General features: G+C 45.1%; 1 protein-coding gene across 1 annotated transcript; it reads right to left on the bottom strand.

Annotated features, from left to right (window-relative positions):
• Nucleotides 1-370: 370 nt before the first annotated feature.
• LOC306703721 (TSC22 domain family protein 1-like) lies at nt 371-22650 on the bottom strand. The gene is made up of 4 exons (XM_079169778.1): nt 22611-22650; nt 19601-22112; nt 2223-2274; nt 371-1234 (listed from the first exon to the last, which is right to left on the bottom strand). Exons 2-4 carry the CDS (start codon nt 22081-22083, stop codon nt 965-967), a joined length of 2805 nt encoding a protein of 934 aa, XP_079025904.1. The 5' UTR covers nt 22084-22112; nt 22611-22650; the 3' UTR covers nt 371-964.
• Nucleotides 22651-22861: the final 211 nt, after the last annotated feature.

The raw sequence follows: 22861 nt of genomic DNA, 5'->3' as shown, positions 1-22861 counted from the left end.
AGAGAACCTCTGTTGTTTTGACTCCTCCTCCTCCTTACTATTTTACATGGTACTTACACTATACAGAAATATACATAGTCATCTTTTGCCCATCAAACTTTTAGGAAAAAAAAATGCAGCGTAGCCCAAATGTCTCAACCCTGTCGAATAAGGTTTACATTACATGCCGCTGCAGGGTTGAGAAAACAGCAATGATGAGCTCAGTCCAGGGCAAAAATGAGGAGCTTTGAAAGAGAAATACTGAAATAGAATATCTTCATCTCAATAGGAAAACCACGTTTTGTTCATCCCAAGTAACGTCATCGACGCTGCCAAGTGTTCAAAATACCCGAAACCCACCCTCCCCCGCCCGACTCCCCCCCATTCCAGATGGGGACTCTGTCATAATAATTGCTCACATTCTTCATTTGTCACTCTGAGAAGGCTTTTCTCTCCCTCTCTCTCTCTCTCTCTCAAATCTCCACGCCTGTAACATTACGACAGCCTTGAGAGAGAACCACTTTTATTTACATCATTCAGCAAAAAAAAGGTAACAACTAATACAATCCTCCACCTCCTCCTACTCTTCCGTTGTCAGTAAAATCGACATCACTTAAAATCCAGACACAGGCACAGTGATTTTTTTTTTTTTTTTTGAATCTATATCTAAGCATATTGTCGCCACCGATAAAGCAGTTTTGTTTCTTCTTGGTATGACATTCTAGTTGATATGTCCAAGGGTTATTTGGCAAAAATGTTCGATGATTCAATCCTCCTCCCACGCAGCGTCTCCAGGTTGTCGCCCTCCACCGCCGTGCCGCTCGTCCCGCCGGATGCATCCTTCTGAGAGATAAATATGTGCAAATTCTTGTCTTGACAGCGGAACCTCCTGCTGCAGAAGGCAAAAGGTTTTTAGCTCTGCTGCTGTAGCAGAACTGGGAAAAGAAAAAAAAAAAAACAGTCCGTCAGTCTGTGAAGAGCACGGCTACGCTGATGGGCCAGAGCTGTGCGAGGCGGGCTGGGCGAGGGCGGCGCTGCTGGGGGGTCCCGGTGTGGCCGTGGTCGGAGGGGCGGGCGGGGAGCCGGTCTGGACCTGGGCCTGGAACTGGGCCATCTGCTCCGGGCTGGCCAGGGTCTTCAACAGGGTGTTCTCCTGCTCCAGCTGGGAGTTACGGTCGATCAGCTCCTTGATCTGCTCCTTCAGGACCTCCACCTCCTCACGCACGGCGTACATCAGGTGGCTCTTCACCAGGTCCTGAGACAGACGGAGATACGGGTTCATGACCGGAATATAGCATCAAATTCACAATAAAAAGGTCAGGCTCTGACCTGTGGCCCAATATCTATAGCTCAAATGTATTCCTCATATGTAATTCTGGCATCAGGAGAAATTTAACTCCTGGTCCTGACTCTAAAAAAGGTGTGAAACTGCACTTACATAACAATAAAATACACATGAAATTCATATACTGCAAATGACTGAAATCTTACATATCAAACGTGTATTCAATTTAGGAATAAGCTAATAAATATTAAAAAATTGTGTAACGACTAGTGCTCATGTCATACAGCAGGGAACAATCTATTTATAACACAATGTTAAGTATTATATGCATTAACGGTGAACATGCATAATGACATGAATGGAAACTCAAATATATTCTAAGTAATAACACAATAACAGATGGTAAAGACAAAAACGTGAATGAGTATATTCCCAGGGTGACACGTCACCCGGCCCAAATTTAAGCTGTGGGCCAATCAGCGGGCGAGATAATTATACCCATGCGTGAGAGCTCTCTAGTTTGCCTAGCAACAGCGACAACAACAGAGACGAAGAGAGAAACAGAAAATAAAAAAATCGATTCGTTTTCTGGGGAAAAGGGTTTGCAATCATATTGTAAAAGTAAGGCAACAAATGTAATATTAAGAAAAAGATTTATTTACCATAAAACGTGAGTCATCACTTAACTTATTTCTGAAGTAGCAAGCGCAATACAATACTAAATAATAATTTTACGCCTCATAAAGCTCGTTTATTGTTGCAGATTTAAATGAATATACACACTATTGTCAACTCTCATATGTATTACGTTACCTATTAAAGCATGCATAAGAGCACGTAATAAACTAGAATAAACTTTTATCAGATGCATCCCTAAATGTTGTTCTTATGAACATCATTTATTGTTATAAAACATTTCCCACAGTGTACAGAAAATAAAAATAAGTTAAAAACTCACCATTGCTTGTTCGATCTTGTTGTCTATAGCCACAACGCTGGCTCCTGACGAGCTGTAAACAGAAAGAAAGAATACATTACTAAAACATTAAAAGATAAAAACAACAAGACACATAACCGGAGCCTCTGTTCTCTTCAGAGTCGCTACAGGAAGCCTCTGGAAACGCTTTGCAGGACATGGATGGAGGAGTTTAAGTCGGTACAACAGAGTTTGCATCCACCACCACGATTACTACCTCCATCACACAGAGCTGTGCATTTAAAAAAATACAATGCACCGATAAAACCCTAAAATAACACCGTGTTTTACCTCCTGTCGAGCTTCACGTGCGCGCTCTCCGCGTCCAATAACGACGACAGAAAGGAGATGGAGAAATGTCTCAGCTGGTAGACGCCTAGATCCATAGCAGCCACGGTGTAGCACGGCGTGTTCATGCTGCTCGTGTGTCCCACAGTCCGCTAACAAAACCAGCCGAGTGTCCCGACTCGACCTCCACGCGACCAGCTCCGCGATAAACACATCCAACACACGCGCAGGCTATTCTACAGTGGAGTACAATCCCAAGGTCAGCTCATCTCTCTGCTCTATACACAACACACACACACAAAAAAAATCTGCAGCTTCGGGACACAAGCCAGCATAATTTATCCCAGCGACGCTCCGAGAAAGCCCGGTCTCTGATTGGTCGAGAGACAGCTCATTTGGATAATATATTCAGACACGCCCCCACCTGCCGCTCAGCTGACACTGTTTTTTTTTTTTTTGCATAAAATATTCCAAGAGCGGAGAGGAGGTGGATGGAACCGGGGAGAACCGGATGGGAAGGTGAAGAAGAAAGAGCTGTACTATTGAAAAACAGGCCGGGGAAGGGCGAGATTTAGGGGTTGTTGAATTACAAGGAAAATACACATTATTAAGCTCCTGTTTAAATGTGAAATCACCAGCTGATAGTGCTGATTTGGGCATTATAAACAGCAATCTACCCTTCATAACATCAGAGATACAATGGTTTTATCTCCATAACAAGTAACAGTTACAGGGAATTCCTCTGCTAATAATGTGGTTTTATAGTCTTTAAAACAACATGTGTGGTCAGTTATTGTACTCCAGAAGGTTAGTGAATATATAACATTTTGGAGGGTGTGTGTGTGCTTTCTTATGCATCATTTAACTCAATTTTAGAGATGTTAGAATGTGTAGTATTCTTCACCACAGCATTTAAAAAAGCCCTCTCTGGCAGTGTAGGACAGGGATTATACCAGCATTCAACATTGCCCATAACAAAAAGTTCATACATCTAATTTTCAACCATCTATAGTAAGGAGAGCATTGTATCCAGAGGATAATGATAAAATAGAAGTAAACCATGGGCAGGTGTTCAACCAAAATGCTCTGAACATCCATGCTGTGCTGCTACGTGTGTTCCTATGATGCCCCCATGTGGCCGTGTACTGCACTGCAGCCTCGTGGGGCTGAAAGCCTCAAGAGCAAACACGAGATGTTCAGGCTGTTAAGTGTGCAGCTGGAATAAAACACCATCATACTCCAGCGTAGCACCAACATCCCACTTCAAAAAAACCCTTTAATGGCAGATTACACATCTGTTAAATGTCTTTAAAGATAATGGAGGACATGTTGAGTCGATGAGGTCATTCTGACTCAAACATTACCGCACACCCAAAATGCCTTTACAGAGGGTCAGGAAGAAAACACCTAAAACTCCTCCACACAGGAGTTCCAACCTCAGACATCCTCGAAATAAGACACTCTCCAACACACACCTCCCTGCACAGTCTGAAAGGCCACTCACACATTCCATGCACACCCAAAAACACACACACACACATATCCTGCTTTCATTTATTTTCTCACACAATTATATAAAAGAGAAGTTCTACGTAGAGAGATTGACAAAAAGCCACGTTAAGCTAATAAAATAAAAAATGGTCTGTTTGTTTGCATTTATTTCTTGTTTAACGTTTGTTTTATACACGTCTAATAACTATTTTTGCAACCTTGCCCGAGCGTCCATGATACCTTGATAAACAAGACGTTTAAAACGTTTATTTTCCCCAAAAGGGATCGTGACCTTGGCCGGTCTGACCTACGGTAAGGTCCACAGAAGATACTCTTATACGAAGGATACATACTGACGTCCGTGTTAAAACACTCGCAAAAGGTCCTAAAACCCAGCCCTTGAGGTACCGTGTACTACTGATGTGTAGCTGTTGGAAGAAAACTTCCAATGCGGCACGTAGTAATGAGAAATATTAAAATCCTCAAAAAGACAGAGCACAGGTTAAGGGGCTTTTAAAGATATTTAAAAAGCCAGCAGACTTATTTGGGTATCGCGGCACAGTTCCGGCTTATTGAGCACAAGTCCCGAGAAGATGGGCTCAAACACATCCTCTGAGCACTCGTACCGATGTCAGCTGCTGCTCACCTCTGACACCAAACACTCTGAACACTTAACAAGAAGCCAAACAGCTTAATAAGAGACTCTAAGCCACGCTCATCTCTTCCGGTCTCTTCTTTGACTGGAGGAAGGGTTTAGCCCATGATCCAGACCCAAATAGCCAGTTCAACTGTGAGGAATAAAAAACACAGAACACACAAAGCACATGGAGGCTTGGGAGGACTTTTAAAAAAAGGGTCACATGTCAAGGATGGGTTGTGCATTTTAAGTACGTCCGTGAACACACATTCAAACTGATATAAAAAAAAATATAAAACACAAATAGTGTGAGGGGTTGCAACATTTTAGCCACAGTACAATAACAAAAACAAGGAGCAAGGCTTCTTCTGTGGTATTTACACGCTGCTGTACAGTTGCAGAAGAGAAGGTGACTTAATGTGAAACTGTGGACCAGATGGAGCAACGTGACGGCAACAGAGCCGTTACAAAGCAGCAGAATACGGCAAGCAAAAAACAAGGATGCTGCGGGTTTGATTACTCACAATCCCATGGAGGTAGTACTAATTAGTGCACACACACACACACACACACACCACAGATGTACGCCGGCTACGTTTCCACACTTTTCTATAGTCAACTATACATTAACGCGCACCCCTCAGAGTTAATGCTGTACCCTGAAAAGGACACTATAGTCACGCAGCCCTTTGTGTGCAGCCACTGTAGCGATTGGCTCAAGCAGCGGCCACACTGTACCGGCTCTCCCTGGGGATTCCCCGTCGTCATATTCACCTTTTGAGATGCTGCTCCAGCTCCCGGAACAAAAGCTTCATTGCCATCTCGTCATGGCCCCCCGCACTCTCACGGGAGCCGTCCGGCAGCAGGATCACGTGCACTCCAAAAGTACCGGAGCAGTGGCCCTCCCCGAGCGTCTTTTGTTTGGATGTTTTCTGACACCCCGCTCGCTCCTTTTCTTAAAATTCAGCGAGCAGATCTGGGTCGCGGCCTACGGCTGCGTGGGGGGAATCAACGGCAGCGTGCCAGGGTTGTGATGACTTGTGTGTGCCGCTCATTCTTCCCCCTTGTCTGTGTCATCCATTTGACTAGCGAGTGAATTACCGAGTACGGACAGGAGCTGGGCGGGTGGTGACGTGTGGTCATGTGATACTGGGAGTTACATAAAGCATCAACAGAGATTAGCATGTGGCCCAGTGATTTCCCTGCTCCTACGCCATAAGCCCTCTGCAGCCGGGGACACGGGTGTACAATCAAAAACGTGGAGCCTCAACCTTAGCCTTGTCACATAAAAGGTTGTAAGAATCACTGAGAGGTCAAAGCCCTCTGGGTTGTTTGGTCATGTCGTCAAACGCAGCCCCGACTCTTGAACGTGGTTGGTTTAGTTGGGCAGTTTGAAAATGAATCATGATTTTTTTTTGTACACCTTGTAGTTTTCTGTGCCAGCCCTCTTTGTAATAGACAAGCAGCCCTGTGCCGCCGGGTCTTATCTTGTCATTTCTCCCTTTAAAGATGGCTTAGTGCCTCGGCAGACAGAAAACACAACGCGCACTCGCAGGGCCTCCGCCGGCTTAGAGACGGCCGGCCAAGAAACAACAGGTAAGGCCTGAGCATAATGAAGGGGATTTCACTTGTCCTAACAGACTCCATGTGCTGGGGTGAATCGGTATCACATGACTTGTACATCCAGCCGCCTGCTAACGGCACTTTACTCTAGTTTATGTTTAAGTCTATGTTTCAAACACCCTGAATCAAGCCTCGGCCCTCTGTCGCCCACGCTTTTTTATTAAGAAAAGCAACACTGTTGCTTATGAACTAAAGAAATTGGAAAATAGAACACATTTCAAAAAGGCGTTACATTCCCTATGTTGCATCCTAACATGCAGAGTCTCTGGATGGATCGACCCCCAACACACCTGTTGCTGAGCCATCATCAGTTCAACATGAAATGTCGACAATTTCCATCCAACTTTCAACCAAAACTAGTTACTGAACACATCCGAGGTGCAAACCAGGCCGCACAGTCTCAGCGTGATGCTTTTATTTTGCATCTACAATGACACAATAGATACCAGGCTCCGATGATTAATAATGCACATAACACAAATAAATACAGACTGAAAACACGAGTTAACGTACGCAGCCATGAGCATGTCGTCTACTAAACAAAAGCCTACTTTGTAAAAAAACTATTAATGCACTTCATCTACCATTGCAAATATCAAGAGTAAGGCGATCTGACCAGATAATAGGCTGTACGTCAGCCCAACGCACGACACAGCGGTTTATTTATGGTTTAATGTATACGCACTGCTTTAAAAAGACATCCTTTTGATTCTGACGAGAGAAGTCCTACGCATGTGGGTTCTGGTTTAATTCTTGTGTCTCACTCACATCTGCTGTGTGTTCGGGGGGGGGGGGGGGGGGGGGGGGAGATGCAAGTTAATAAAAGGGGCCTGGCATGTCCCAGAGATGAGGCCTATTGAATTGCTGAATTGTAGTTTGATAGTGGAAAGCACACACAGACTTTACCAGTAAGCCCTGGCAGTGCTTTTCCATAGTCACACCCTGACTATGGAGAACCACAGAGAGCTACTGAGTGAGTCAGTCAGAGAGGCAAGGGAGGAATGATGAGTGGCCATTTTGGCCTCCATACGTAAGAGAGAGAGAGAGAGAGGGAGGTGCTATTGGAGCGTTTTGGGCTGACAGCAGCAAGTCCTCAGTGCTCGCTCTGTACTAAACTCAGGCACACCCACCGGGGGAGACGCGAGAGCCAGAACCGCCTCGATCCACCATTTAGGAAATGTCTTTTCTGCAATAGAAGTGCAAACATATTCAAAATGTATTGATATGTAAAATACATATGAATGCATGATTAAAGGAAACGTATCTTCTCACTCATCACACCATCGCAGGACTACTGGACCGTCTGACACAAAGGAACCGTGAAAATGACATCTAGAAAATGGGCTCAACATGCAACAACTAACAGGAGGGGTCCTGGAACATGCTTGTGATGATTCAAGACTAAAGAAATGAAACCACGACATAGTTGGTAGACATCCTGCTGCTGCTGCTCAATGCTATCTGTGAATAAACTGCTAGCATCAGCATTGTTTATCGAGTCACCCACTGGCAGAGAAAGTAACCTGTTTCAGAGTACACACACACACGAGCCAGGTTACATAAGTGTGTGTGTGAGCAGAAGGTTTGAGTAATGTGGAGTGAAACCTGGCATTAACAGGATTAGCAGCCAAAGAACACACAGCGCTCTGAGTCCAGACTACAGAGGATGGAGGTAATGCCGACGGCAGCGATGAAGACGAGGAGAGAAGGCCCATTGTTGTCGATGTAGTGACGCATATGTCCTTATAGAAATGTCAATACAGAATTAACAACTGGATGTACCTGCAGCTAAATTGAGATTTGTAATATAACTTCAGTTGAAATTCAAACACTGGAACTCAAAATGGATATTCCAAACAGGCCACTGTTACACAATAACACCTCAGAGAATATTTATATATTCAACGGCGCCGGTAATGGATTTTGAAAATCATGCAGCACGGAGGAATATCCTGATACTAACAATAAAATCAAAACAAGATATGCCTGGTGTGCCTCAGGCTTTTCGGGTCAGCTGGGGTTTCTTTTCAGCTTTGGCCAGTTTGACGTCTTAGAAAAAGTGTCCTTTCAGGTTCCTCATGAAAGATAAGAACGGTTCCATTTATCTCCTTCAATTTGAACTGAACATCTCTTTACTTATCTTTGAGAATCTGATGGAGGAGGATCGATTTCTCACACTGATGTCTGGGTCATAAAGCTTAACACACACACACACACACTGAAGCTAACAGAGGGATAATAACGGTGTGTTTGTGTTGGCTGGTAGGAGGCTGTTCTCTTCATACTCCACCGAACCACAAGACCGAGTGAGTCATCTCTCCCTCATACAGTCTACATCCCAACAAACCTCCAACGTGATCTGCAGGCCTCTCCACTGGTTCACCAGCAGCTGTGGCTGGATGCACTTGTAACGTATACAACGACGACATTAACACCATCCGTCTATCTGTAAGCTGTTCACGTTGACGAATGGTCTCCCCTGTCTGTCATTTGTACCTCCTATAAACCCCCGAGGTGTCACCAAGCTCACGTTTCATGCAAAGCTAGTTAGCGTCTACCAACACCGATGTCAAATTAAAAACTGTTTGTGGTCCTTCAGGGTGGTTACGACATAGTTTCCTCTAACGCTCAGCTGCTGTAAATGGAAGAATAAATCTGTTAATATGCAAAACAAACTGGTAAAAGTATACAACTTCTAAGCTAGAGAATGTTTCCACAGAGACATAAAGAAGAAATAATCATATTATTATTTCTTTGGTTATACACCTCTAGAAATACACGATATCTCATATATTCTATGTTAATTTGGGCTGGATCTCTGAAAACAGACAGACAGACTGAGGTCACCGAACGGTCAGAAAACTGATGTTACCGCCCGTCTCGATTTGTTCCAGTCTTCCAAACATCTCCGAATACCAAGAACGTCCACGTTGCCTCAAAGCAAAGAGAGTCTATTATTCATATGTGGTCACTGCGGGCCAGCAGAGTCCATATTTATGACTGTAATTGGATTCATAGATAAAGAATCATGGTCCTCGTTGGCTTTCTGTGCATTTTTTAACAGCAGCTGCTGAAACAGGTCAGGCAGAGTTCATCAAATCAATAACGCTGCGAGCCCTGACCCATATATCTGCCTTGTCATTTATGGGTGTGTGTGTGTGTGTGTGTGTGTGCTCATGCAAGATTACAAGTGACGAGAGGAGGACAGAGCAGTAAGTGGATTAACTGACGATGACTCCACCATCAGGGCCGAAATCTGTGACGACAGCAGCGCTATCAAAAGCACAGCTTAGCTGCAGACACACTAACCGTTTCCTGTCGTTCTTCACAGGCCAACACAGAGTCTCACCACCGTCACACCACTTCGTCTAATATCTGGTAATAAATGCCGTTCACATTTACAGCCTTACAAGCTGCCTTAGCGAGTACGATAAGACTCTTGAAAATGGTGACAACAAACGAAACGAAAAGTACCAAGGAGCTTAATAGAGGAAAAGTTTGTGGTTATGTGGAAAGAAAAAGTCCACTACACCTATCAACAGATATCATAATTGTAAGCAGGTTAAACTGATTGGAGATGTATGTTCTCTGCCACAGTGGACCTGAACTTGGGAACTCCTAATAAAAGGATGTAACCTCATGAACTATCTTAACCAATTTAAGCACTTATAATAAGCACTTAAATCAGTTTAGATTCTACTCTGCTTGATGTTAGTGAATATTTAAATAAAATCGGACCAGTTGGTTCAGCATTGCTACTCAGTCAACAGACAAATATTCCGACTGCAACAAACAGAGGACAACTTTACGCAGCTATTCCGTTACCCGCAATCTACCGCACTCCAAGTAAAACTGATGAGTCATTAAAATCCCTCCCGAGCATAGCACACGGTTACACATACAATAGTATTTAGCTGTGAAAGACTCAATATTACATGTTTTTTGACATTCAAGAAGCCACATTATGGCAGCTCTGCTCATAGAAAAGCATACTATTTGCAAAAATTTGCTTTAAAAAGTTTTCTACCTCATTAAAAAGAAACTGCTGACTCAATCACACCAACATTGAGAGTCTAACTGCTCCATTATTACACTTTATTTTCTAGGTAGGGATACACTGCCACCTAGTGGCAAATACTAGAGCCACTGCACGCCTTACTGCTAATTAAACCTTCACAAACAACCTGAATAGACCTCCTGCTTTAGGGTTGACTTCCTGTTAAGTGCTCACTTTCTGCCAGAATGCCGTCAACTGAACCCAAACTCCACACCCGGTGTTCTCCTTTGTTGTGAACCTGCTGATCCCCCAAAATGTCTGACATGGCAGAAAAATTCAGATGAAAGAAGCCACATGAAGTCTGCATCAGCTTGTATCTCTGTTTGGTATTAAGACAGAAGGAGTTTGATTAGTTTTGCTCGGTGTCACGCTGAAGCAAAGTTACTTTATGAGGTAGTGGAATTCACACTGATGTGGTCATGATGCTCTTCGCTAATGTTATTCATGTAACAGCAGAACAAGTTGTTTTTCTTCCTCCCTTAAGCTTTCGTCATACTATTACTCTCCTCAAATATTTAGAGGAACTGTGACATAAGATGGGCGTATCTCTTTGTTGGGACACAATGTGATGCTCACAGACCCAAAAGTACTACGATCGCAGTATTTTGGCTTTATTTGCAAATGGAGAAAAATGTGTAATTTTAAATAATCATTGCTTATTAGGAAGAGAGACATTTAACAAAGCCAAAACATAAGCTCTTTGCTCAGTTATTCTCTGTCATGTAGTGTTTATTATGAGCCACTAGAGGGACTCCATCCTGCCTTTAATTCAAGGCTCCTTAAAATAGCCTCTCACAAACGGCTTCCAAACAGTGGCTCAATGAAATCACATCACAGCTTTCACTCCAGACCTCTGACCAGTCGGCACATGATAAACTCAGATAAACGTAAAACCACCATCATCACACAGGACCCTTCACACCCCCTCCACAACTCCATCTTCCAACCATCTGACACCCTCTATTTAAAAAAAACAACAACTGCACTGGACAAATCTATTGATGTCATTCATACCCACTCCCATTAGCATGATGTACAAGCTAATGAGGAATTTGTACTGTAACACATGCCCATATTTGCTCTTTACAGCCAAACTACACTACACAGCTCTACGGGTAAACATATGTGCATTTCTAGCAATATGTATATTTTTGCTACATGTATGTTTTCATTCTGCCTGTGAGAAGTTTAACCTGCAAGCCCTTCCTCAACCCTTCCTACCACTTCCTGTGACTGGATTGCAACACTGCTCATGAGTTCCTTTCATAACAATTCACATTTCTGTGACATTAACGACTCCGACAACTGATTTGTGACCTCAATAACTCTCACGTGACTAGACTCTCAAGTCAAGTTGAAGCACACGAGGAGCTCCAGCACAGACTCACCCTCAGCTGCACCACCACTCATGGAAAATGCAATTTTTAGAAAAGTAGAGATGAACTAGTTCATGCTAACCTCAAAAATCTAAAAAGGTGATTATTATCATTATGAAGAGCCTGATGTATGTGGGCAGCTCCCAGCTTGCCAACCAGCAGGGGGCAGTACAGCACTATTAACAGCTGGTTTGCAGGGAGGCAATAGATGGGAGTTCATGCTGCAGTGACTGTGCGACAGAGACCAAAGGAAATGTGTGACTTCAGACTGTTGCTCACTCCAAACAGAAGAGGGCGGGTAGAGTGAGCTGGACTTGTAAACAACACTGAACATAGACAGTCTGCCTTCAAAAACAGCATTAAATTCAGAATTCAAAAGATGAAAAGCACACACGATCGTATAACTCACCCCCACCCCCATACACACACACACACACTACCTGAATAAATATAGGGAGTAATGAGTACAGTACACTTTAAAGTACCAGACGTACACGTGATGAAGAGCAAAGTGTCTCTGTGCTTTATTCATGCGATTAAGACAAGGCTAGGCTATTAAGGAAACCCCCCCCCCCCCCCCACCTCCAGCAGCCTTCCTCATTCAGCCACCGAGCATAGAGAAGAGGATTAGCTCACACAAAGCTGAGTGAATGAATATCAGCCCCGATGGGAAAAGACTCTCTCTGGATAGAGCTCTCATGTCATCACAGCAGAAACTACGAGACTCACAACAACTTGAGCAAACCGCACAAATCAGCGGTTACCCCCGTGACACGGCATGATGATCAGCAGGTTGGTTAGAATACTTCAGCAGGAAATCGGTGTTAAACAAGTGCCGGGCTGAATTGTGTCCACTATAGATGACTATAATAAAGTAAAAGGATAACTTTTTTTAATTGTACGGATAAAATTTGCCTCGAGTCTTGTATACCAGCTGCTATAACAAAACAAAAACATTCTGTATCGGCCAATATGGCGCATTAAAAATCGGCATTGGCGGCAAAACAACGTGATCGGGGCCTCGAAAAGTTATAGTGGCACCCTTCAATTTTTGGACGAGTCATTCAAAGATGTCGCCTCGACTGTGGGGAGAAAGTAACAGACATCTTTTACTATTTTATAGACAAACAATACAATAAATCATGTAAATAATCATAAGATGAATCTATACATATAGTATCAAAGACATGCAGGAGAAAGAAAAACAGGAATGCGTACGCCGATAGCAAAGTCATCCCCTGCATTCTCTACATTTATGCGTGTGTGAGATTCCTGGAGCTGACTGGACAGTGTTCTGGCCACAGGAATGCCGACCATGACTCAGCACATTGCCTGCATGTTCAGGGGGATGACACTGGCAGCCCACTGAGGCCTAACAATAAGAAATGAGCGGTTGAACATTAAACCTCCAACACGTCACAACGGTATATAAACGCCTATAACGGTAGAAACGTGTCCGCCGACAGATTTCTGGCAATACCGTTTCTATTTCCGCATAAATCCAGCTGCCTGGCACGGTGACGAGATTCTGGAGAGTGAATACGGAGCAGCAGGAAGAAATCCAATCAACCCGAGAAGAGACAGAACTTATTACAGATCATCTGCATACTGGAGTTTATCTTAGTGTCGTCAGCTTTCTGAAATAAAAGAGCACATTCTTTTAGGATATGCTCTAAAATACAACTTTGTGTGATGTTTTTTATTGCACTGACTGAAGTCAGGTTGGTATTTATGACCACATGTTAACTTGAAACTTGTAACAGTTTAAACGATTGCTCTCAGGAAACTTAAAGCCTCCATTTTGAATTTTTTGTTTTACAGTTTTGAGTCTTTATTTTTTTCTTTTATTTGGAACTTTAGTTAAAAACAAAAGCACGGTATGTTTATTTTCTTTCTTGCGATATATAGGGTTACTGTGATATAAATACCGACAGAAGATTTTAGCCAAATCACCCACCCATAGCCCTATAAAGTGAGCTGGTAAGCATCAGAGAGGTACCGTACGTACACAGACAGGACACTTACAATGACTATAGAAAGGACTGTCCACTGCCCTGTGATGAAAAAGAGATGTCTATGTTCTCCTGGACTAATAACGAAATGAGTCAGCACGACAATCCACCACAAAATCCTATATTTTGGTGACTACTTTGTCTTTGCAGCGCTACAAACTGTCTTATACACACACACACAAGAAACCAAGAGAGAGGCAAACATTGAACCTCTCAACAAGACAACGCATTCCGAGTGCGATTATGGAGTCATGACCAAAGATCACATGACTCAGCCGATTGATTTTGATGCACTACAGGACCCCTCAGTGGAAAGACAATAAATAAACAAACAAACAATAGTTGAGGCAGCAATCTAATTGCTTCTGCCGGTAATGAACAGCTACAAAAAGAAGCAGAACAAAAACAGACAAGAGCAGTTTTAGGATAGACCATCATGACAGCGTGTGTGTGTGTGTGTGTGTGTGTGTGTGTGTGTGTTCAGGGGTGGGAGGGTAATTTTCCCATAGATGAAAGGCAGGCTAAAAACACAATCCATTATCCTCCATTACAGACCATTAGCTCTCCCACTGCACTCTTAAGTGAAACAATCCTGTTTATCGATGAAAAAAAACCTGAAAGGGGGGGGGGTAAATGAAATCAATGAAGGATCTGTACAAAGCATACAAACAAGCAAAGGACAAAGACGAGGGGTGATTTATACAGAGATATGCAAATACGGGTGGTTTGTATTAACCTCTATATCTCTCACAATCTCCTCGTTTCATTCTGCCATTCATGCTTTCACCGCTCGGCTTAGACAGACAGACTAAATATTCAGCGGTGTGTAGTGAGTCCTCGCACACAGCTTGTTGCTGCTCTGCTGTGTTCTGGTGTTCTCTGGCTCGGTCTATGTAGTGGGAATGGGGGGGGGGGTCAGCAGCATAACAAATAACAAATGCTGTTTACTTTTAGTGCAACTGTGGACAAGCCAGAGCTCAATAAGACAACAAAACAAGAAGGCAACAGCCGGGCGCTGCTGCGTATTGGTGCATTTGCTGCAAAAAATAACTGTGACTGAGTTAGAGTGTTTGTAGATGCCGATGTCCTGATCGCATATTTTACTGGATATTGGCGGATAACGACTGTCTGTAAAACTTTTCACATGCGTGCCGAACCGTGACGGAGGATCTGTACGGATCGACAGAGGTCCGTTACACCACTACTGTTTAGAGCAGTGTTTCAAACCAACAGGGGGTGTTTGCTACTGAAAATACAACAATATTAAAAAATGTATAGTTACATTAGTATTACACCACAGACTAATGATCTTTGATTTCACAACATGTTGCAAGAAAACCATCCATCCTACATCATGATACCTATTTAACTGAAGAGGAAAGACGGAGGTGGGTTTGGGTTCAGAACAAGAGACAAACCAAGATGTGGCCCATGACTGCAACATATGCACATCAGGTTTGTCAAAGTCTATGGTACAACCTCCCCAAAGCCAATGCTCAAACACAACCATCGATAGTGGAGCAACACAATGGCCGGATTTATCAGAGCTGGAACACAACTCTGCTCAGTCTGGTTCCATCTGGTCCAGTCTGCTGTGTCCTCAGCCAGCGCAAGTAGACCTGACTAAGTTGGGTTGGGTTCAGGTCGGGTCACTTCCTCTGTGTGGTGTACATTTTGGGGATCTCGTTGATCTCCGCACACAATGAGCAACGGGCACAGCAGAGATAGCATCATGCTGCCAGCCAGAGCCACATTCCCCTGAGCCTCCACGCATTCTCTCACACACACACACACACACACACACACACACACACACACACACACACACACACACACACACACACACACACACACACACAGTGTTGCAGCATCCTCATTCATTTTAATGAGACCATAGCATTGGCACAGCAGGTGCTTCAGCATAAAGATGAAGGCTGGTTTGACCACAAACCTGGCTTCACTTCTGCCACTTCACGACCCCAGCGCTTTAACAATGGGCTTTCTTCAGTCACAACAGCCATGTTCACTTCTAATATTCAACACAATACCGATGCTGAAAGCTTTCGACGTCTCAGACTTGCAGAAGAAATCGTTATGTTGGGCAGGTGTATATATGAAAGGAAGTAATTAGCATAATTGAATCGAAGCAAACAACCAATATTAAGTGATGATATTGTTCATCTTTGCATGTGTAAGATCTTATCGCAAAAGAATACGTGAGCGAAATAATCTGAAACTGCTTCTCTTGATTAAAAGCCAAAATAACAGTCCGTCAATTTATCATTTTAGATTCCAAGGACTTTTTTCGAAATAATTTAATATCTTGTTATTGCCAACATCGCTTCATGAGGATTAGGATAAGACCTAAACAACAGAAAACAGAACCGTACTAAGATCATATCACAAGTAAAAAGTACTTGGACCAAATCTTAAATGGTTGCTTATAAAAACACTTTTTCTCCAGATGTACTTACAAATTAAAAGTACCAACTAAGAGCCACTTGGTGTTACTTGGAAAAGAAAGTATAAACTGGAAGTTATAGTCTCACAAACATCCAATATATTTTGTAATTAGAAATCAACCACTGTAAACAAGAAGCTAAGTATCTGAAATAAGTTCAGAGCCAGATCTCATCACAACATCTACGATAATGAATAAAACCAATCGTGGTAAAAAATGTGTAATTTGAAGTGTTTATAAAGTGCTTTACATTAAACATAGAACAAAACATCTTCCATCTGAAGGTTTGAAACATGAGTGACAGATATATGAAGGACTTTTAAATCCGCAACTAGTGCTGGGCGGTATACCGGTATTAATTTCCCGTACGATATGAATTTTTCATATACCGTCATACCGGAGCACAGTCTATCAACAACTGTCAATCTTCAGCAGGTGGCAAAATACATTGTTCGCCGCGGCTTGCGTCACAGTCGGAGCTAGTTCTATTAACTGTATTGAGAGGGACCCTTGATCATGGTTCTAACTTTATAACACAACAATGAATAACCCACAACTAACGCTATTTAACAGGGCAAAACACCACGACACAACAGTTTGTGACACAGAAACAATTTGTAACACTAATAATTGTACATTTATATAATTTCACCGCCGAACTGCATGCTGGGTACAGCTCACTCGCCTGCTAGCGCAACAGTCTGCTAACAGCCGGGAGAGGCTCATCACATGCACAACGTTACATTAAAGAACAGAACAGATTGATGCAGGATGAACATAGACAGACCGGAGATGCACCGACAGAGTTTGACACATATGCAACGCTGATTACGTTTAATATGTGTGGCATTTGTAATAGATGTACGTTGGTACGTAGAGGGTGATAAGACGCTGTAACGGGAGGGACTTAGGACCCAGGGGAATGTAGGTGAAGGAAAGCGGAAGAGACGGAAGACACGCCACACGACGCCACACGAACAACTGTTCACCGCTCGTCACGATCCTGCAGACCAGAGATTCTCAACTGGTGGGTCGCCGCGGACCTGTTTTCAGTGGGTTGCGGGCCTTTGCCTTATGCAGCGCACTCATTCACGCTCCTTTCCAGCATTTACGGCACTTGTTAAGGCGCTTGTTAAGCGGTGCAGGAAAAACGCCGACCAATGCGTTGTAAATCACGTCACGTGATGCAGTTTAGCCAATCAAATAAGGGTATTCTGAAACGTTTCCTTACTCTAGTGAGATGTACCCACACCGTGACACAGGGAGGAGAGACAAGGAAAGACATCATAGAGCAGATCTCATGAAAATGTATGTGTGAAAGTCAAATATCTCTGGTCGATTTTAACAATTGAAATTGCTGAAAAGACCGCATTCCTAAACGAGTGCTGCGAAAACATTGAAATAAAAGTGTTTCTCTTCCGCACACTTGGCCTTATGGTGAGGTGTATGCATTTGAAAATAATACCGTGATATACCGTGGTACCGCCAAAGTTATGCAAAATACCGTGATATACATTTTTGGTCATATCGCACAGCACTATCCGCAACCAACTTCTAAATTAACACTCAACTTAAATAAACGCTGTTAGCGATAAACACTACAGACTCACTGTCATGAATGGGGAAACTGATGCTGGAGTGCTTAAGCTGGACTTCATCCACAGCTCAGGTTCCCCCAGCATTGCACATAGCTGCGTGGGTAAAAATGGAAGAGGAACTCTGATCAGTGAAGCGGTTGCTGAAAAGAAGCTCGACCTCAACGGTGGTTAGACGGGTCAAGCAGCTGCTGAAAAGCTCTGTGGGGGCTCAGTGTGATCTTATTCATGTTGAGCAAAGGAAAAAAAAAAAACTCTTAGGTTCAGCATTTTCATTTGTACGTCTAACCCTGTGCAGCAGTTTACGTTTCTTAATGTATGCTCCAATTAAACACAGCTGTGGTTTGTCTGTACTTCAAATGTAGTCTTAGACTAGAAATTAACATCTTGAATATCTTGATTGGAACATGAATAGTTTGTGGTCTTTGTAAGTGTGCATGGGCATGTGTAGCATTATCTGATGAGGCTGTGCTGTCATCTCTGGGTTTGCACAGTTTTGTCGTCGATGGAGGCTGGTTGGTTAAGAATGAGAGACAAATAGACGTTTACAGTCGCAGCCATCCAGTCAACTTCAGCAGGTGAACTACTGAGAAATTAACCGTGAGCCTAATTCACCGAGACGGTCTTTCTCATTGGAAACGAGGGCTTTGGTTTCACCCAAATGCTTCTTATCATCAAAGACAATAATCCACCTGATCCCCATAGATTTCACATTCCCCAGAGTTAAACGTCATGTGAGAACAGTAGCCATCCTTAAGTATCCATCCAACTGGCTCATAGAGACTAATTACATCCATGTTACACTCCACAGACCCAGTAATGACCAGTCCAGTGATCTAATTATCTTTAGAATTATAACTCTGGTATGCAAAACATCCTAGAAGCTTAGGTCATAAGAACATTTTCAGACGTTGGGAAAATGGGCTTAAGATTTAAGAGCGACTGAAATGTGGGCAATTTCCTGAGTGATTAAAATTCCCCTGAAACCTCAAAATCACTTCTTAAAAATGATTGTTGGGGGGTACATTCCACTGGACTTTCAGCTTGTTTGGAGTGTTATTCTCTGGGTGAGGCACAGACAGACAGACAGAAAGAGAAAGAGAGAGAGCAAAAGAGAGAGAAAGCTGTTAATAAAATCAATAAGCTCTTAGTGATGGTAAAGGACAACTGGACTATACTTTTCACGTCAAAAAGTAAACCCACCATCTCTTCGTCATAACTTCATGTTTAAGCTTTCTAAAATATCAATTAAATATTGTCTTCAATGTTTTGTTTCGCCTGTAGAATAAAGACTATTTAGGTCATTTGTCACATTTGCAGCTACCTACCTATCTCTAGTTCAATAACTTCTGCCTTGTTTCCTGTTTGTAAAACAACAAATGAGCTGAGAGAGCGAGAGAGAGAGTGTTCAGCGAACTGTGAACCCAGCAGAAATTGTGCCCTGTAAGGAGTCAGGATTCAAGCAAGGAGTCAGTCTCGTCTAGTCAGGCTAGGAGGTGAAATGCCGAATCACTGCAGCCACTTGATAAAGTAAGACAGGAGGCGTCACAGCCGGCCGAGTCCTGCCCTGTGTTCCACTGACAGAGGACAGTAGCCGCCTGGTAACTGTCTGCCGTCTATCTAGGAAAACAATAACACGTTTCTTCCCTCACAGCTGCCAAATCATCCAGCTTCAAACAGGATCTGAATGCTGAGTCGGTCTAGAAAAACTCTGAACACGAAGCATCTCGCTGTAAACTGCTTTGATTCCCGACTAGTGCTAAACTGTGGGTCAAGTGTGTTACAAACAATCAAATAAATATAAACCAAAAATGTCTTACCCATCCTCCTCTCCATCAACAGTCTTGAGACCAGCGGATGCAGTTAAGGCACTGGCGGTAGCGGCGTAGCCCTCGGCTTCTTGACCCTGGCCAGCGCTGAATCCAGATCCGGCCTCCCCGCCCGACAGCTTGGGCAGCCCCAACAGAGCCGACTGGTGCTGGAGGAGCAGCCGCTGGGCATCCTGCAGCTGAGTGGTGGTGAAGGTGGGCAGACTGGCGTAGAGGGCGCTGGCCTGGGCGGCATGAGCCAAGGCCAGGATGCTGCTGTGGTCCTGGGACAGGCCGACACAAGACAGCTGGCTCTGTGAGAGCATCCTACCACTGTTCCCAGCGTTGTGGGCGCTCTGAGGGTTGGATGGAGGCACACTTGGGGCAGACACTTGGCCCGGGTTTTGGATTTGCATTGGGAGTGACTGTTGCTTCTGCTGCTGGCAGTCCTGATGGACTTGGTGGCTTTGAGGATGCTGGCCAAGACCCGGTAGTCCAATGTGAGGGGGCATACTGGAGGCGGTTGGCTGCTGGGGCTGTGCGTTAAGGTGCGGGCCTCCCATCATCTGACACGCTCCATTGGCTGACCCGGAGGGGGCCAATCCAGCTTGGTGGGACAGAGGTTGAGAAGCAGCAGCCTGAGGGACACCTTGGTGTGGATGGGTGTACTCAGGTGGCCTCACCTGCAATGCAGCTGCTTGGGGAGTAGCAGGTGGTTGCTGCTGCAGCGTTGCATAGCCTACCTGCTGCTGCTGCTGAACACCGACTAGGCCCTGTGTGGTGCCTGAGGATTGATTAGCAACTGCCTGGGCATAAGTGAGCTGCTGGTTGGGTAAAGCCGACGTAGGGAGACCGCTGGCAGTCTGGTGGCCTGGATGATGAATGTTAGTGGGAGCCACAGTAGCCTTCACATGTGAATGGGTAATGTCCGTGTGGTGCATTTGAGGCTGGGACACACCCATGCTTAAGCCACTGGGGAGGATTCCTTGATAGCCCTGAGGAGGGGAGGCATAATCCTGGGCATGTTGGGGTGCCGGGGGTCCCCCAGCCTCTCCACTGCACACACTCTCAGTATAGTGACTCAATATGCTCACGGTGCTACTCACAGAACTACCACTTGTGCTTTCCCTCTCCGAGGCCCCAGCGAAGCTCTCGGAGACAAACTGACGCATGCTGAGAGACCCGGCGTCGGACGCAGAGGAGCTGGGAGCAGAGGCGGGGGTCTCCTTGTCATAGAACTCGGCGCATGTCCATCTGCCCTTCTTAAATGGTTCAGAGCTGGAGTCCAGCTTCACCACCCTGAAGCGAGAACTGGCGGTAGCCACTGCAGGGGCTGGTACAGGGGCTGGGGCACTCCCAGGATGCACCACAGCAGCTCCAACCCTCCCCTGGGTCCCACTGGAGAGTCCGATCCCTCCAGAGGTACTGACACCGGCAGCAGTAGTGGTCATACTGATGCTGGAGTTGGTGTTTTGGTGTTGCTGGATCATGCTGACATTAGTGTTGGTTATAAGGTTACCCCCGGCTGCAGCAGCACCAACTGGCCCTCCGCTCATCACGTTGAGAGGAAAGCCACCGCTGCTACCGCTAGCACTCATGCTGATCCCCCCTCTCACAGGCACGTTGGCAGAGCTCAACATATTCACATTACTAACAGTGCTGGTCTGGGGATTAACTATGCTAACTGTAGTGCCCGAAGCAGAGCTGTGCATTCCAGGGACAGATCCCGGGGCCACAACACCCACAGGCTGAGGGGCGGCCTGGGAAACATTCTCTTGAGGGACCCCCACATTTGAAGGCATTTTCTGGGTGACAGACGGGGTGCTCCCATGCCCAGGGTAGACCTGGGCATGGTTAGGATGGTGAGGATGGTGATGGTGCACAGTGCCGTTCACCATGGCACCCCCACCGTGCTGTTGAGCCTGGTTCAGGGCATGCGAAGGCTGGTTGGGGGAGACAGCTCCGGGGGTCTCCGCCTCGTGGAAATTATTCAGCGTCTCCTCCGAGGAGCTCCTCTCTGCTCCCACTATGTCGTTAGCTCGGGAGAGGGACACGTCCAGGATTTCAGAAGAAGACAGATCCTCCGTGTGGGACTCGTCCAGGTCGTCGTAGCTCTCCGTGTCCTCTGCAATACTGTTGTTGGTGCTCACAGATATCTGTGCCGGAGTCACACTCGTGATCTGGAAACCACTCTTCTTCTTTATCTGCGCACCGACAGACTGTGTGGGCTGGGGCTGCGAGTGCAGGTTGAGGCTGTGGGGTGGAATATGATGGGGACCCGGGGAGGACGAGCCAGCAGGAGGTTGGCACTGGATCAATAGGGAGGGTTGGTAATCATCGGCCGGGACGTGGCTGTTGTTGACCACAGGGTTGGCCGGTGTTGACAGCGCGGAGCCGCTCCCGCTGCCCGTGTTACTACCCCTCCTGTGAAAGACAGCCGGGTGCGCCATCTTTCTAACGCTGCCAGAGTCTCCTGCAGCGTCCGGATGATGCATTTCGGGAGAATCCGGGGGGTCGTCGCTCTCTGGCAGAATGCAATAAGGTTGCAGCTCGTTAACGGCGCCGTTTTGACTCAACTTCGATCAACAGACAACACGATTAAAAAATATATATATATATATCAGCTGTTCCCAATTAAACCAGGCAAAGTTGTGCCAATATTTGCAGCGATCACTCATACACTATTCCAAATGATATGTGGTGACAGTTAGCGAGGCAGAAGAAGCTATAGTGGCCTAACGTCACCGGTGTTTTACGCGTGTGCCTTACTTTACGCACAAGCTAACATGGTGTAGGGTTGCCAATGAGTAACTACGTTGGAATGACCACGCGTGCTAAAAGCAGAGTAGCACGCGCAGAGTCAGTTAGCCTTAATAACGGCTGCTAGCCTGACAGAAGAGGAACGTCAGCTAGCTAGCTAGCTAGCCGCCAGTATCCATCACCGGCTAGCTAAACACACACTACAGGCGAGGCGCGCTAGCTGCCGAATTTGCTCAAAGGAAATAAATTGTAAACAGGCCACCTCTCCTCCGGTGCACGGCGATGTAAAACACGAATACGAGCACTTCACGGATGCGTTCAAATGTTTAATCCATTCCACCGAGTCCTCGTTTTGGGGTCTTGGTTTTGCTGTATCACTGGTCTTCCCCAGTGGTAGCGTTGTTCGGTATGTAGCCTCCTGCAACGCTGCTGTGGCTCTGCGCGCTGTGACGGGACTGAAGGGGAGGGGTGTGCTCCGGAATATGGCGACCGCGCATGGTCTCTGCTGCCAGA

Source organism: Pholis gunnellus (assembly GCF_910591455.1).
Source record: "Pholis gunnellus genome assembly, chromosome: 12".
In the NCBI taxonomy this organism is placed as follows: domain Eukaryota; kingdom Metazoa; phylum Chordata; class Actinopteri; order Perciformes; family Pholidae; genus Pholis; species Pholis gunnellus.
Note: the sequence above shows the minus strand (reverse complement) of the source record. Positions and strands in the feature narration are given on the sequence as shown.

What these genes read in the sequence shown, in the direction of transcription:
- LOC306703721 (XM_079169778.1), bottom strand. Translation starts at nt 22,083, where the DNA reads ATGCATCATCCGGACGCTGCAGGAGACTCTGGCAGCGTTAGAAAGATG. An exon ending in GTTGATGGAGAGGAGGATGG is followed by an intron (nt 2,275 to 19,600) that starts GTAAGACATTTT and finishes TTCTGTTTACAG; the next exon opens with CTCGTCAGGAGCCAGCGTTG. An exon ending in ACAAGATCGAACAAGCAATG is followed by an intron (nt 1,235 to 2,222) that starts GTGAGTTTTTAA and finishes CGTCTGTCTCAG; the next exon opens with GACCTGGTGAAGAGCCACCT.